The 12,576-nt window shown below is 31.9% G+C and overlaps 1 protein-coding gene across 1 annotated transcript in view; it reads right to left on the bottom strand.

Annotated features, from left to right (window-relative positions):
• Positions 1 to 2,629: 2,629 nt before the first annotated feature.
• LOC110036535 (uncharacterized protein At4g29660) overlaps positions 2,630 to 12,576 on the bottom strand; it is a 12,472-nt gene continuing 2,525 nt past the window's right edge. Inside the window, exon 3 of the mRNA XM_020741009.1 lies at positions 2,630 to 3,044. Coding sequence (XP_020596668.1) covers positions 2,934 to 3,044 — 111 coding nt within the window. The 3' untranslated portion in view covers positions 2,630 to 2,933. The remainder of the gene's footprint in view (positions 3,045 to 12,576) is intronic.

The raw sequence follows: 12,576 nt of genomic DNA, 5'->3' as shown, positions 1-12,576 counted from the left end.
TATATATATATATAAATTAAAATGTCCTTTTGACGCAGACGACGAGATTTCGATTCAGGTGATCGACAACTTCCAACGAGCAACTCCTCAACTAAAATAGTGACGACAATTATGTTAATGCTCTTAAGCACAACCAGTATAGTAGGTAGTTTGCAAGTGTCATTATGTATGATGAATGAATTGTACCTTTCAAACTACTCCACTAACACATATTTTATGAGAGGCCTTTATATAAAATTTATAATTTTAAAATTAAAAAAAGATTATGTAGAGGGTCTGTGGGGATAAATATGAATTATGATAAACCATGCAAATTAGAACTCACTGCTTAAAAATAATAGAATTTGGCTTAATTATGGGGAATGCTCAGCTATCCATTCTGCTTTTCTTCTAGGGTATATATTGATACCCAACCAGACCAACCTTTATTTATTATTATAATCTTATTAGTTTATTAAGTATGCTTACTTATTCACATACTAGAAATGCTTACTTTGCTTAGGGTTCTTTATCTTGTTTGTGTATAGCGTGGATGTGTTATGTGATGAGCACCTAGGAAACAATTTTTTAAAAATTAAATAAAAAACTAAATAAAATAATTAAAATTAAAATTAATTAAAATTTTCTACGATAACTCACCTGGTTTTTCATACATCTCCACTTCTTTTATTTATATGTCTTTCAGTACATGCATAAGGCCCATCCAAAATATAAGGATGACAGCCACTATTCAAAAAATATTGTATCATATTTTGTAAGCTTAAAATTTGATATTAAAACTCTTCCATTTGCATTTCATGTTGTGTTGCATCCAATTTAAGGAAAATAACCAGGTTCATTCATATTTTCTTCACTTCTTTTCTTTATATGCCTTTCCAATACATACATAAGGACCATCCAAAATATGAGGCTGAGAGTCACTATTTAGAAAATGTCATATCATATTTTATAAGCTTAAATATTAATACTTTTCCAAATGCATTTCATGTTTGTGTTGCATCTAATTCAAGGAAAATAATGAAATAAAAACTAATATATTAGTTTGAAGCATTGCATACTAATAATAGTCGAATGTCATGACTTATATTGTTGAGTTGTATGACCCATAAATGTTCCTAATCAAATAATAACCTTATCCATCTTGTATTGCATGTGATCCAATCTTATGGGTTGAGATGCTTACATGGTTTTAGTTGGCTGCCCTCTTCAGGTAGGGCTAGGAGATGAGTAAAGTTCTTATTTCATCTTCTAATGGATTTAAAATTTAAAAGTCCCTTGTATATTACTAAAAAACAAAAATTGAGTTGCTACCACAATATTATTTGTCATTTTAATACACGATTTGGGATATTCTCTCCGTTCTCTTATAAAATAAATCATTATCTCTTGGATTTCTTTTCTCAAACTTATATGATAGAATCATAAGTCGTAAATTATGAAAATATAAATAACATAATAAAATAGACCACAATTTAAAAGTGTAAATTCCAACCATTTGATAGTTAAAAATGTTATTGTGACTCTCAATATCCAATTCAATTTATTATTCCTCCATTGAAATTTAAAAAAATACTTTTTGATTTGAGCTATCCCGCTTAAAGTACAAATTAATTTGAAATCTATAGAAACATATGCTACTAGTTTAACTAGGAGTTTTCCTAGAAAAACACATGATGGCGGTGGGTGGTCTTATGGTGAGTTTAAAAACTAATATAGGCATTAAATCTTTAATTTAACATCTAAAGATGAGATTTGGAGTTTTTAGTTAAATTTTTAAGGGTCTAGAATAGTATAGTGATTGCAATATTTAGATTAGCATAGGTTAGGCTAAGCTAATAAAGGCCTTAAATCCTAACAAAAGTGATCTTCCGAATCTGGCAAAACTAATTCAATTTGGACTAGTCTTAACATTTCTGCCAATATAACCCCTCCAACCTCTCATTACTCCCCCAAAAAAGTCCAAAACATTTTTTAAAATATTAAGCGAAGGATTCATGGTTTTTTATAGTCTTTAGTCTCACCAAAAAATTACCTACCACCACCATATTTGATATCCGAGCAACATTGATGATGAGCATTGTCATACTATGATTTTATCGTCGTATAACCAATAAAATCATGATTAAAATTAATTTCACCATCCTTTATAAATTAGATAGTAGTTTTTAATGAGGATTAATTTACAAGCATGCAAAGATGAGTTGAGAGACTCATTTTCTTGCTAGAGAATTTTAATGATTTTTTAAAACTTGTATCACATATATATTTTTTATCCTTCTACAAATATCCACTAATTACTTGGCTTAGCCTTCCTCGATATTAAGTAAAAAATTTCTTTTCAAGTCAATCATTCGTTTTGTGCTAATCTTTTTAGTTTTATGATAAATATTTGCTTAGATTAGATTTTTTTTTCTTTCATGTGGATAGAAAAGTGATTATCTATATTATGATAAATATTTGCTTGATTTTTTTTTTCACAAATTATTTTTTTATACTCATTGCAAGTATATCTTCAATTTCTACTTTTATCTATTTAATTCTTTAAGGAAATAGAGAATCGATATAGAACAATGTGGATCATTTTTATAAATAGATATTATATTTTATATGGAAGATAATTGAGTGGGGTAATAAAATATGATCAATATATTGAAGGCACAATTTTCTCAGGCAAATGAAACCAAAGGTCCAATTACAAGAGCTTAAACAATAGCCTAGAGGTCTAATACACAAAAAAAGTTTATATGATACTCCTATTGATTGAAGATTTTAGCATACATTCAAATAAATATACAAACCAGACAGAAACCAGTGCGCAAGAAGAGTGTCAGATAGAAGTGGCCTTAGGAAAATTGCTTCATTGTTGTTCTGCATTCTGGTAACCAAGAACATGAATTCAATGCTCGTCTCTCTCTAGCGAGACCCATGGAGAATTACTTCATGGGTGGGAGAGTATCCCCGTTATAGACTCTCCAAGGACCCCAATAGAACTTTGGCCTCATTAATGGCACTGCTTCCCCCGGATGATCTTCCCAGTATTTCTCCTATTTACAGCAGAGATTATACATGTTATTCTTCCACAAACGTATGAGATAGTGAATAACTTTAATACATTCCGAGAGTCCAACGGAGTTCACTAAATGTATTAATGATGAAATTCTATTAAATCGTTGCTGTTGTTCTAAAAATAGAAATGGAAAACAGATTATAAATGACCTATATGAATTGAATAAGAGCAACAGCAGAAAAACGAGGTAAATAGTCAATCTTAATTATACCACGTAGTTTATATCAGTAGGGCCAGAAATCGATCAGGTCAGTTTCAGCTAAGATTTGTTAGAAAAGCTCCTCTTTCTCTGGCTTTCCCTGATATTTTGGAATGTCGTTGTTCTATACGATTTTTGGAATATGTCATTGTTCTATAGGACTTGGACAAAAAAATTTGCTGGCCTTTCAAGCGATGCTAGGTCCTTCTGGCTAAATTTTACCCCTATAGAGCTATAAAATCCACAATAAAAGCAGGGTAAAAATATTTCTCCTATTCCACGACAAATTGACAGGTGAATAAGATTAAAGCTGATGATAGATTATTTGATAATTAAATAATCAACAAACTTTCCGAGGGTCAATCAATTACAACTCTAGAGAACAAAAAAACTATTCAATAGCTGCTAGTAGAATAGAATAATGCTGACAACTTATTCTATTATGCATGACTTCTATATATATATATATAGATATATATAGATATATATAATTCTAATTCTTCTATTTACTATTAATTTATTATATTAAAAAAACTTCATTTAAAATATATTTTTAAACTAACATATTGAATACTATTAATTTAGTCACAAAAATACAAAAAGAATTCGAACGAAAAGTGAACACGGAATGTAGTAAACTTATTGAAATCATCAAAAATTAAAATAAAAAAGTAAACGAAACCAAAACTAAGCTTTAAAAACTTGCCTCTAACAATAGTTAAAATTCCCTTAATATAATTAAGGTGTCAAGTTCAACTAACATAGTCAAACAAAACCCACCCAAATGAGATATAAAATTTTATGTTTACAGAAGTCCTTTCAAGCCTTATATTTTTCAATGTCTTAGGAGTCGGAGGTCTAATAAATAGAACTCTAGTATCACAATTCAATACTAGTGACCAATATTTAAAATTGTATAATTGCAATTTTTGTTCGTGTAAGGAGGCTTAAGCCACAAAATTAATAAATTGTGCAAAAAAAAAATAATATTGTGCTAAATTCAATGTATATAAATCCTCATTTCTTTTATTTGCGATACGGTTTTGAGGTTCTTATGAAAGGTCTTTTTGTTGATATGCATATGTGACTGGCATGAGCTTTGTATTACGTGGGTTAAATGCAACCAAGAACCGTTTTTCTATAAGGTCTGTTGTCCTCTTGTGACAGATTCGCAGTGACGGATTGGTTGGGTGGTGTAATGAATTTTCTAAGACCTCTCACTTGTACAAAATTGTAATTGCTTACTTCGTTTATCAATTTCTACTTGATTATTTTGTACAGTGATCTTCTATTTTAGTTCCTAGTATATTGAGGATTGATTGTTTGGCCTTTCCACGTTGTTCGTAGTTTTTTTTCTCATTTGTTTTTCTTTTGAATGGTTTTAGAGGTCCATGATGAGACTTCTAACTTTATGGGTTCTTCTAGATGCCCTGTTAGTTGTTGTTGGTTGGTCACATGTGAAATCCTAATGAAGATAACCAAGTTCCTATCTTATTTTTTGTGATATTGTATTTGAGGATCTTCTGGATGACCTTTTTTGGTGATATGCATATGTGACACACGAGCTTGATTTTACGTGACATAAAGGCAACCGAGAACCCCCTTTTTACAAGGTATGTTGTATTCTTTTAGTGCCAGATTCATTGGTTGGAATACTGAGTTCTCTAACACATCACATCTGCTCAAAACTATAATTTATTACTTTTTCTAGCAATTTCAACTTGTGTTATGCTTAATAAATTATCTTTTGTAGCATTCAAAAAATATGAGCTCAAGAATTTCAGGGACCTCTCGACGATTGCATTGCTACTGCAGACTTTGAACTTTCCATCTTACGTCACGTCAGCTGCATAGCTACGGGAGAAAGTTCGGCAGGTGTCTGCACTGGGCAAACTGTCCAGAGAAATGTGAGTTCTTCCGGTAAGACGACATTCCGGCAGATTCAATTGCCGACAATTATCGGGACAGGATAGCATCTCTGGAGGACAGCATAGCTCGTGTCGTGCGACGACTATATTATAAAATCAATATTGTCAAATTACTAATTGCAATTTTGATAATTTTTTTTCTTTTTACCCACTATTACGTGAGGTGATTATCTAGATTTTTATACCGTTCTGAAGTGAATTTTTGCTTTTGAAATATCACATATATAAGTAGAAAAATTCTGTTAAAAACAACATTACTATAGAGACAGAATGGTCATTTGTTTAGAAATAGTTGTTTTCAAATAGCAAAAAACAAACAGCCAGCCAACTTCTTTACAGTAGCTTCCTAGGACATCTAAGCTGCAGTTGCCCCAAACAGATCCTTAGTTTCATCATAATAACATTTCAGAGTAGTAAATACTTCATTTAGACAATGATATGTTGTTTCAAAGTTCAGTTTTTCAACACTAAATCAATGATATGAACTTCAGTGTTTCTTCCTTCCATTCTTTGAAAATATATACCATTCTCTAATAAGTTGCATCTATACTTTTTTAAACAAAAAGGCATCACATAATAATAATATGAATAATCCCCTATAATGAATGCTGTCTTCTCATAATCTGCAATATGCATTTTAATTTATAAGTAACAAGAAATTCATCAATAAAGCTCATTAACTAGAAAGCCGATTGCATAATCAACCAGAGTATCAATTCTTGGAGGTCGATAATTACCTTTAGGATAGCTCAATTTCAATTTGTATATGTAGTGCTCCATTTACCATTTGAATTTTATACCGTTGCCATATTTGATATCCACTTAGGATACTAAACTTCAACGATAAATCCGGTATCTAAGAGCATTTGAACTTCACCACAAATTGGTTCAGCTGCAATAATCAGCTAAATCTTTTATTAATTTGCAAAACATTTTTTTTCAGACATTCAACTATGCAAACTACAATGATGTCAACCCTTGGCATCTTTATGCTACTTTTCATCAAAAGAAGAGTGAATTCAAAAGATTAGATTCTGATCTTTAATAATTAGTAATTATATTGCCTCAGAAGTCTAAATTCCTGGCCCACAATGAATCTTGAAATTTTAAACTTCATCTTGAACATTTCTTATAGCCTTCCAATAACATGTGCTTAACTATAGCAAGTCCCCTTTCACTAAAACTACTTGACCTTCAACAAACAATTTTATTATGGCATAGTATATAGAGACAATTGTACTGCATGTAAACCAAAGAACATCATTATAAGTCAATTTAAGCATCAACTATTACAACAAATTATTTTTATTTTTATCTCAAAGTAATTGGCAATGCCATCATGCTTTACACTTTTCATCTCCAGAGAAGCCGAATAGTAGTTAAATATTTTATGACAAATGAAAACCACTAATATTCATTTCTCAAAAATGCATTTGAAAATAAGGTTTATCAAGTTCCTCGTGTCAATGAGAATACTACTAATTTAATTATTTAATTTAAGATCCTGCCCACAATAGAAGCATTATATGCGCTCCTATGTATCGATTTATCCACTTCAAAAAATGTGATAAAAAATGTAACTGGCATCACCTCTATAACTAGGCTCTTGATATGGTAGAAGAGTTTACCTCACTCGATCAAAAGCCTTTTAAGGTTTACTCAAGTGTTGGCACATCTTTATTCCTTGGTGGCTCTTCCATTGGCTCTTTTACTTTCTCCCCATATCTAAAAGATCGCATTCCTTAATTTTCCTACTTTAATAAGTTCACCAACCAAGTAATGATGTTGGTTGTCCTCTTAATATCATGCCCACAATCTTTGTGAAAAACATAGTATTCTGAGCAATCCAATGAGGATCAACAAACTTCATGAAGGCTAATCGCCTGAAATAATCATTTTTCTTCTAGATGGCTAGTTAGCTATTGAAACATTCAACAATATGGTAATGAAGTAGTGGTAAGCAAATTGTGATGACTTTTCCCACGTCCATCCTCCACTCAATTCTTTTTTTTAACTCGCCTCTCCAAGTGAAGATGTTGGATGTATTATTATGGATTCTCCTCCACCCTCCGAAATCTTAAATGACTTCGCTAATCATTGGGAAAGCACTAGAATTTCACTATACAATCAAAACTCTTTAGTTGACTTGAAGTAGAAGCAACCGATTCATAGTTATACGATTTAGCATTGGCATGATTGTTGGCAAGTACCAGCAATTCGACCAAAGTTTTTGCTACTGCAGACCTAACATTTAGTGAAAAAGATTTTCTCTAACACATTGAGTTAATACAATTTGAGCAATATTCAGTACCAAAACTTTCACCTCAAGCATTTCCCATTAAAACTTTATTATGAAATTCCAAAGTGGCATGCCCGGCACTTGTCTTATCTTCACTAAGACCTAAAACTTCTTCAAAGTTAATTGAGCATTGACAAATTGTATGAAGAATATTTTCTTGAGCTCAGAAAGCAAGGTAATCATTCCGAGTAGCAATTCAAAACATGAGAGGCAACGCCTATAAAGTCATAAAGCACAACTAGCATTTCAAAACATCATTAATATTAAGTAATGAAATAGTGAATTTAAAATAGTCAACATGTGCATTAGGTCATTTTTTCCTTTAAAAGAATCAAGAAAAACCTTGAATTTTACAGGAGACTTACCTCTATAATCTCCCTTGGAAAAAATGTTAAATAGATGAGGGTTTATCTCTCATCCCATATGTCCATTTGGTGAGATGAGATAAATGACTCGTCTTCAATGTCAACTAGTAGGTATCTATCTTCATTCACTGGAGTGAAAGGCAAAGCTCTTCCACTTGAATGCCCCTTTTAGAAAATAGAATCTGATGATCCTTCTCGTAACTGCACAATGGGATTGACTCTAGAAATTTGCTCCAGTTGGATAATATTTCAATTCTTATCTTAATTCTCCATGTTGACTAAGATTTGTCTAGTTTGCTCCTCTATGATTCGTAGTACCTCTCTTCTAATTTGGAATATAACCATGCTCAGTGCATCATTGAGAATGTTAAATCCAAAATTGTTTGTGGATTATGCCAGAAACTTAAATCGCAATCACAATGAAAAGATGAAAGAAAAAAGAGAGGCGAGTAAGAAGTTCTGTGATTTCACTATAATGGGTTCATGTATAAAAACTTCTAGCAGGTTGTGTAAAATTTCATACTTATCGGCTATTCCTGCAGACCCCTATGCATTGGTTTGGGTTAGCAGTTGGGCACCCTGAAAAAAATTACATTGACTCGAATGAATAAAAAGGTAATAACAAGGCCCGCGATAAAATAAATTAGGCAAGATTCTGCTATAATTGAGTAGTCAGACTTTAAGTCATCTTGTTAAGAACTTGCCAACCTCCCATGAGGAAGCCATTGAATAAACCCTACCTATGCTTAAGCAGATATGACTAACCTGTGGGGCAAATAGACTTGAGCTTTGGCAAATTTGTCTTAGGCTAGGCAAATTCTCCACAAATCTAGAAGTTCATCAAGAGTTTGACGAGTTCAACATAAATTCGGTGATTTCACCATGAGTTTGGTGAGTTAAGGTGAGTTTATATTGATCTATGTTGACTTGCATGAATTCATATTGATGTGGACATCAGGCTATCAAACCTCTGGGATATTTGGACATATAGTCTTGGTTCAAAACCTTGAAAAAATCTTCCAGAATCCAAAAGCACATCATCAATCTTTCTAAAAAATTCATGTTCATGACGGCGCATCTTTTTTTCTCACTTTTAAAAAGGAAATTCATTAGTAAAACTACTTATTAGTCCATATCCAAAATTTAGATTAGTTGTTTTAATTTGGTAAAACTCTAAATTTCTCCCTACTCTATCAATGGCCATGTCATGATGGTGAATTTTTCTTGCATTTTTAAAAAGTAAACTTCTTTTTTATACATATCTGGTGATTTATTTTTCCAAATTTTAGATTCATGGTTTACTTCTCATGCTAGAATATCAATTTTTTCTTAATCTATTAGGAGCCATGCCATGAACCTAAATTGACGTTCAGAATCCAACATTAGCTTCATGCTCATCAACCTATCATGATACAGAGTGTCAATATGTATACGACTCAAAAAAAGATACCTATCATTATATATTGTATAAATTTGAGAATGTTGAGTGGGAAGTCCACAAACACTACTTCAAACCTGTACCATTTCAAAAGAGAAATAAATCATCAATTACTAAAGCAATTAAACGAGGCCTTAAAAGCAACTTTTGCTTCTCCAATTTTGAATGTAAAACATAAAAATTTTAAAGGTGCCGTCATGTGCTCTCTGCTCTCTGCCCATCTAAACTGCATTTCTCTTATTTTTTAGTTTGCCAACACAAAGAAAATCAAGTTGATAAAAGGGACTAAAAGATTGAATTTCCATCTTAATCCTGCAAGACCCAAATTTTAGAGGGCTATACTTATAAAAATGGAAATTTTTAAGGCATAAATTATATTTTTGGTCGATTACTTAGTTAAACATTGAATGACCTACTATTCTTATGGATGCTTTTTTAAGCCTAGCGCTTCTTTGTCTTCACCCTAGAATTTTGTCTATACTCACTGGCAAACATTGAAGACCAAGTAGTGGTGCCTGAAGTGTTATTGTAGAGAACTGATTTGAAGAGGATAATTCACACCAATTTTGGGGGAAAATGAATAACAAATTTAGGTATTAAACAAGATTTTCAAGGTGTATTTGGAAATTCAGATATACAATTTTACAAAATATAAAAATAATTAAACATCACTCCTAGGCACATTCATGAAAGCTTGCAAAGCATCGTTATTCTTGACAAATAATCAAAGTTAAATTATGTTCATTAATTTGACAAAAAATGCTCCTTCAATTATGCTGAACACGAAGTATTTTTAAAGATGCAAAAAAAGGTGTTATCATGTCATTATCATCATTCTACTAGTCATAATCATCATAACTGCTCTTGCCAGTCTAATCAGACTCCAAGAAAAGACTAATAGAAATTCTCAATTGCAGTAATTGAATATATTTGAGTGAAGTAATTTTGAGAAACCTGGAAGAGAAAATTATAAAAACATCGAAAAACATGGCATATACAGCTTCAGTAAAAATAGCAAGTAGACATACAAACCTCAAAACTTTCTTCTCATATAGACTAAAAGACGGGAATAGTTAACACAGTGCAAGAAGACGTACATATATCATATCAGTAATCTTGCAAAATATAAAGAATTTTTTTTAATAATATACAAAAGTTATCTGCTTGGATTTCTTTTGTTTTTATATTACTGCAACTACTGTGGAATGAAACCAAATTGAAGTAACTGTTTAAGTATTTTTTATTTAATACTTAGGCCATTCTTATTTTAATAATAAGTGCTAAAATAGTCCCCTAGTATTTACATGGGGCTGTTTTATTCCCAGAGTTTATAAAGGTGCCAAAAATATCTCAGACTCTTTAAATTAGGGCTAATAATCCTCATAAAGACTATTAGAGCTCAATTTTAAAATAATCGGGGACTATTTTGGCACTTTACTCTGTTATTAATGCAAGGAATACAATACAACCATAGTAAATATATTAGTTTTTAAAAAGAAACCACAAGCTATTCAATTGAAGACAAAAAATATCGATTAAGAGTTTTTAAACAAGCGAGTTACACAAGATTTTACTATTTTAATAATTTTTTTACTTGCGGAAAGCCTGAAATACTTTCTCATGCTAGTGAAAATTCAATAAATAATAATTATGGTTAGGCATAAATTCAATGGATGTCATTATTAAAGATAACATTATATAATAGATTCTTTAATTAAAAATTTCATGATCGCTTATGAATGAAACACTCCATATGTCTTATATAGGACCAATTTTCAATTATCAGTAAGTCTCATCAACTTCAATCTCTACACGGAGAAGAATTAGACTGGCTGGATGGCATTTCAATCTCGTCGACTCAAGACCCTATTAGGAGGAAGATTAGATACTGGTGAGACTTAAAATCGTGGCCTCTAGACAAGGCAGCCCGCTCGAGAGCGTGCATAAATTGATATTTTGATATCATATTTTGAACAAGTAGATTTTAGAAAAATTCAAATTATTAGAATATTTTTAGAATAATTACATGTCTTTCAGAGCAGAACAAATTAGGTTGATTTCACTTTACTTACGCAACATTCTCATACGATCAAATTCAGATAATTAGGGCGATCATAAGAGCATGTGGGTTTTATAGTTTATATATAGTATGCATACATTTTAAGACAATATTTTAAATTTTAGCCAATTTTAAGCCCACACAACATTTTCAAACTATATGATTGAGCGATTATCTTGGTGGTCGGAACACATGTGAGCTCTTCACTGGTGGAGTTCAAAAGAAGGTGATGTAACAGAGTTAGCATGAATGTGAGGGGTTTGGTGCAAGGAGCACAGGTGAGGGAGATGGACAGGTGATACAGAATGGAACGAGAAGCCTATGCTAAGAATATGGGAGAGAGAAAGAAATTGGGAAAAATCTTTATTATTTCTTTTTTAAAATTTTTAAATTTATTTATTCTTCATTGAAGTGATAAGGATGATCCGAGGGATGGAAAAAACATGTGAGAATTTGTGTGACAGATATGGCAGGAATATTTGCATTATTATTATAGATAAATCTGTATTTTATAAAACATCAAGGTATTATCCGCTTAGCCTAATGCCCTCACGGTTTCTTCTCGTTGGTGAAACTTCCATGGACATAACCCATTTGAGGAGTGCTCCATGAAGTGCACGCTTAACTTTGAAGAATTTATCAAAATTCTACTATTATATCAAGATGCACCAAGATGCACCAAGATGTTTAAGAGTTCGCCTTCAATCAAGTAAAGGGGCTTTTCACAATCTCCCCTACTTAAGTACCAGACGTCCTCATCAGTTCTCTATACTCAAGGCCATCCACCAAGCAAAAAGGAATCCAAAGGTGACCCCTACAAATTCAATAGGTGGTCCCACCATATAGCACTTTGTCTCATCTAGGTTTCAAGAGGTGGCTCCCATGGAGTAAAACTTTGTTAAGTATGACACTTAATTCTCATCTTCTAGTTAGTGTAATGCTCTGATACCATTTGTGACAGCCTGAACCCTCACCCATCAGGGTATTATCTGCATTGGCCTAGTAGTCTCAGGGTTTTGCCCTGCTGGTGAAACTTCCCAAAAGGTCGCCCAACATAGGAGTGCTCTATGACGAACACACATAACTTTGGAATTTCTATTGAAATTCCATTATTATACCAAAAGTTACCTGGATGTTTAAGAGTTCGACTTCAATATACTTAAAGAGGGTTTCATAGACTGAAATACTACTCTCAATCTATATATATATATATCTATATAT

The sequence above is a fragment of the Phalaenopsis equestris genome, unplaced genomic scaffold (genome assembly GCF_001263595.1).
Source record: "Phalaenopsis equestris unplaced genomic scaffold, ASM126359v1 Scaffold208044, whole genome shotgun sequence".
In the NCBI taxonomy this organism is placed as follows: domain Eukaryota; kingdom Viridiplantae; phylum Streptophyta; class Magnoliopsida; order Asparagales; family Orchidaceae; genus Phalaenopsis; species Phalaenopsis equestris.
Note: the sequence above shows the minus strand (reverse complement) of the source record. Positions and strands in the feature narration are given on the sequence as shown.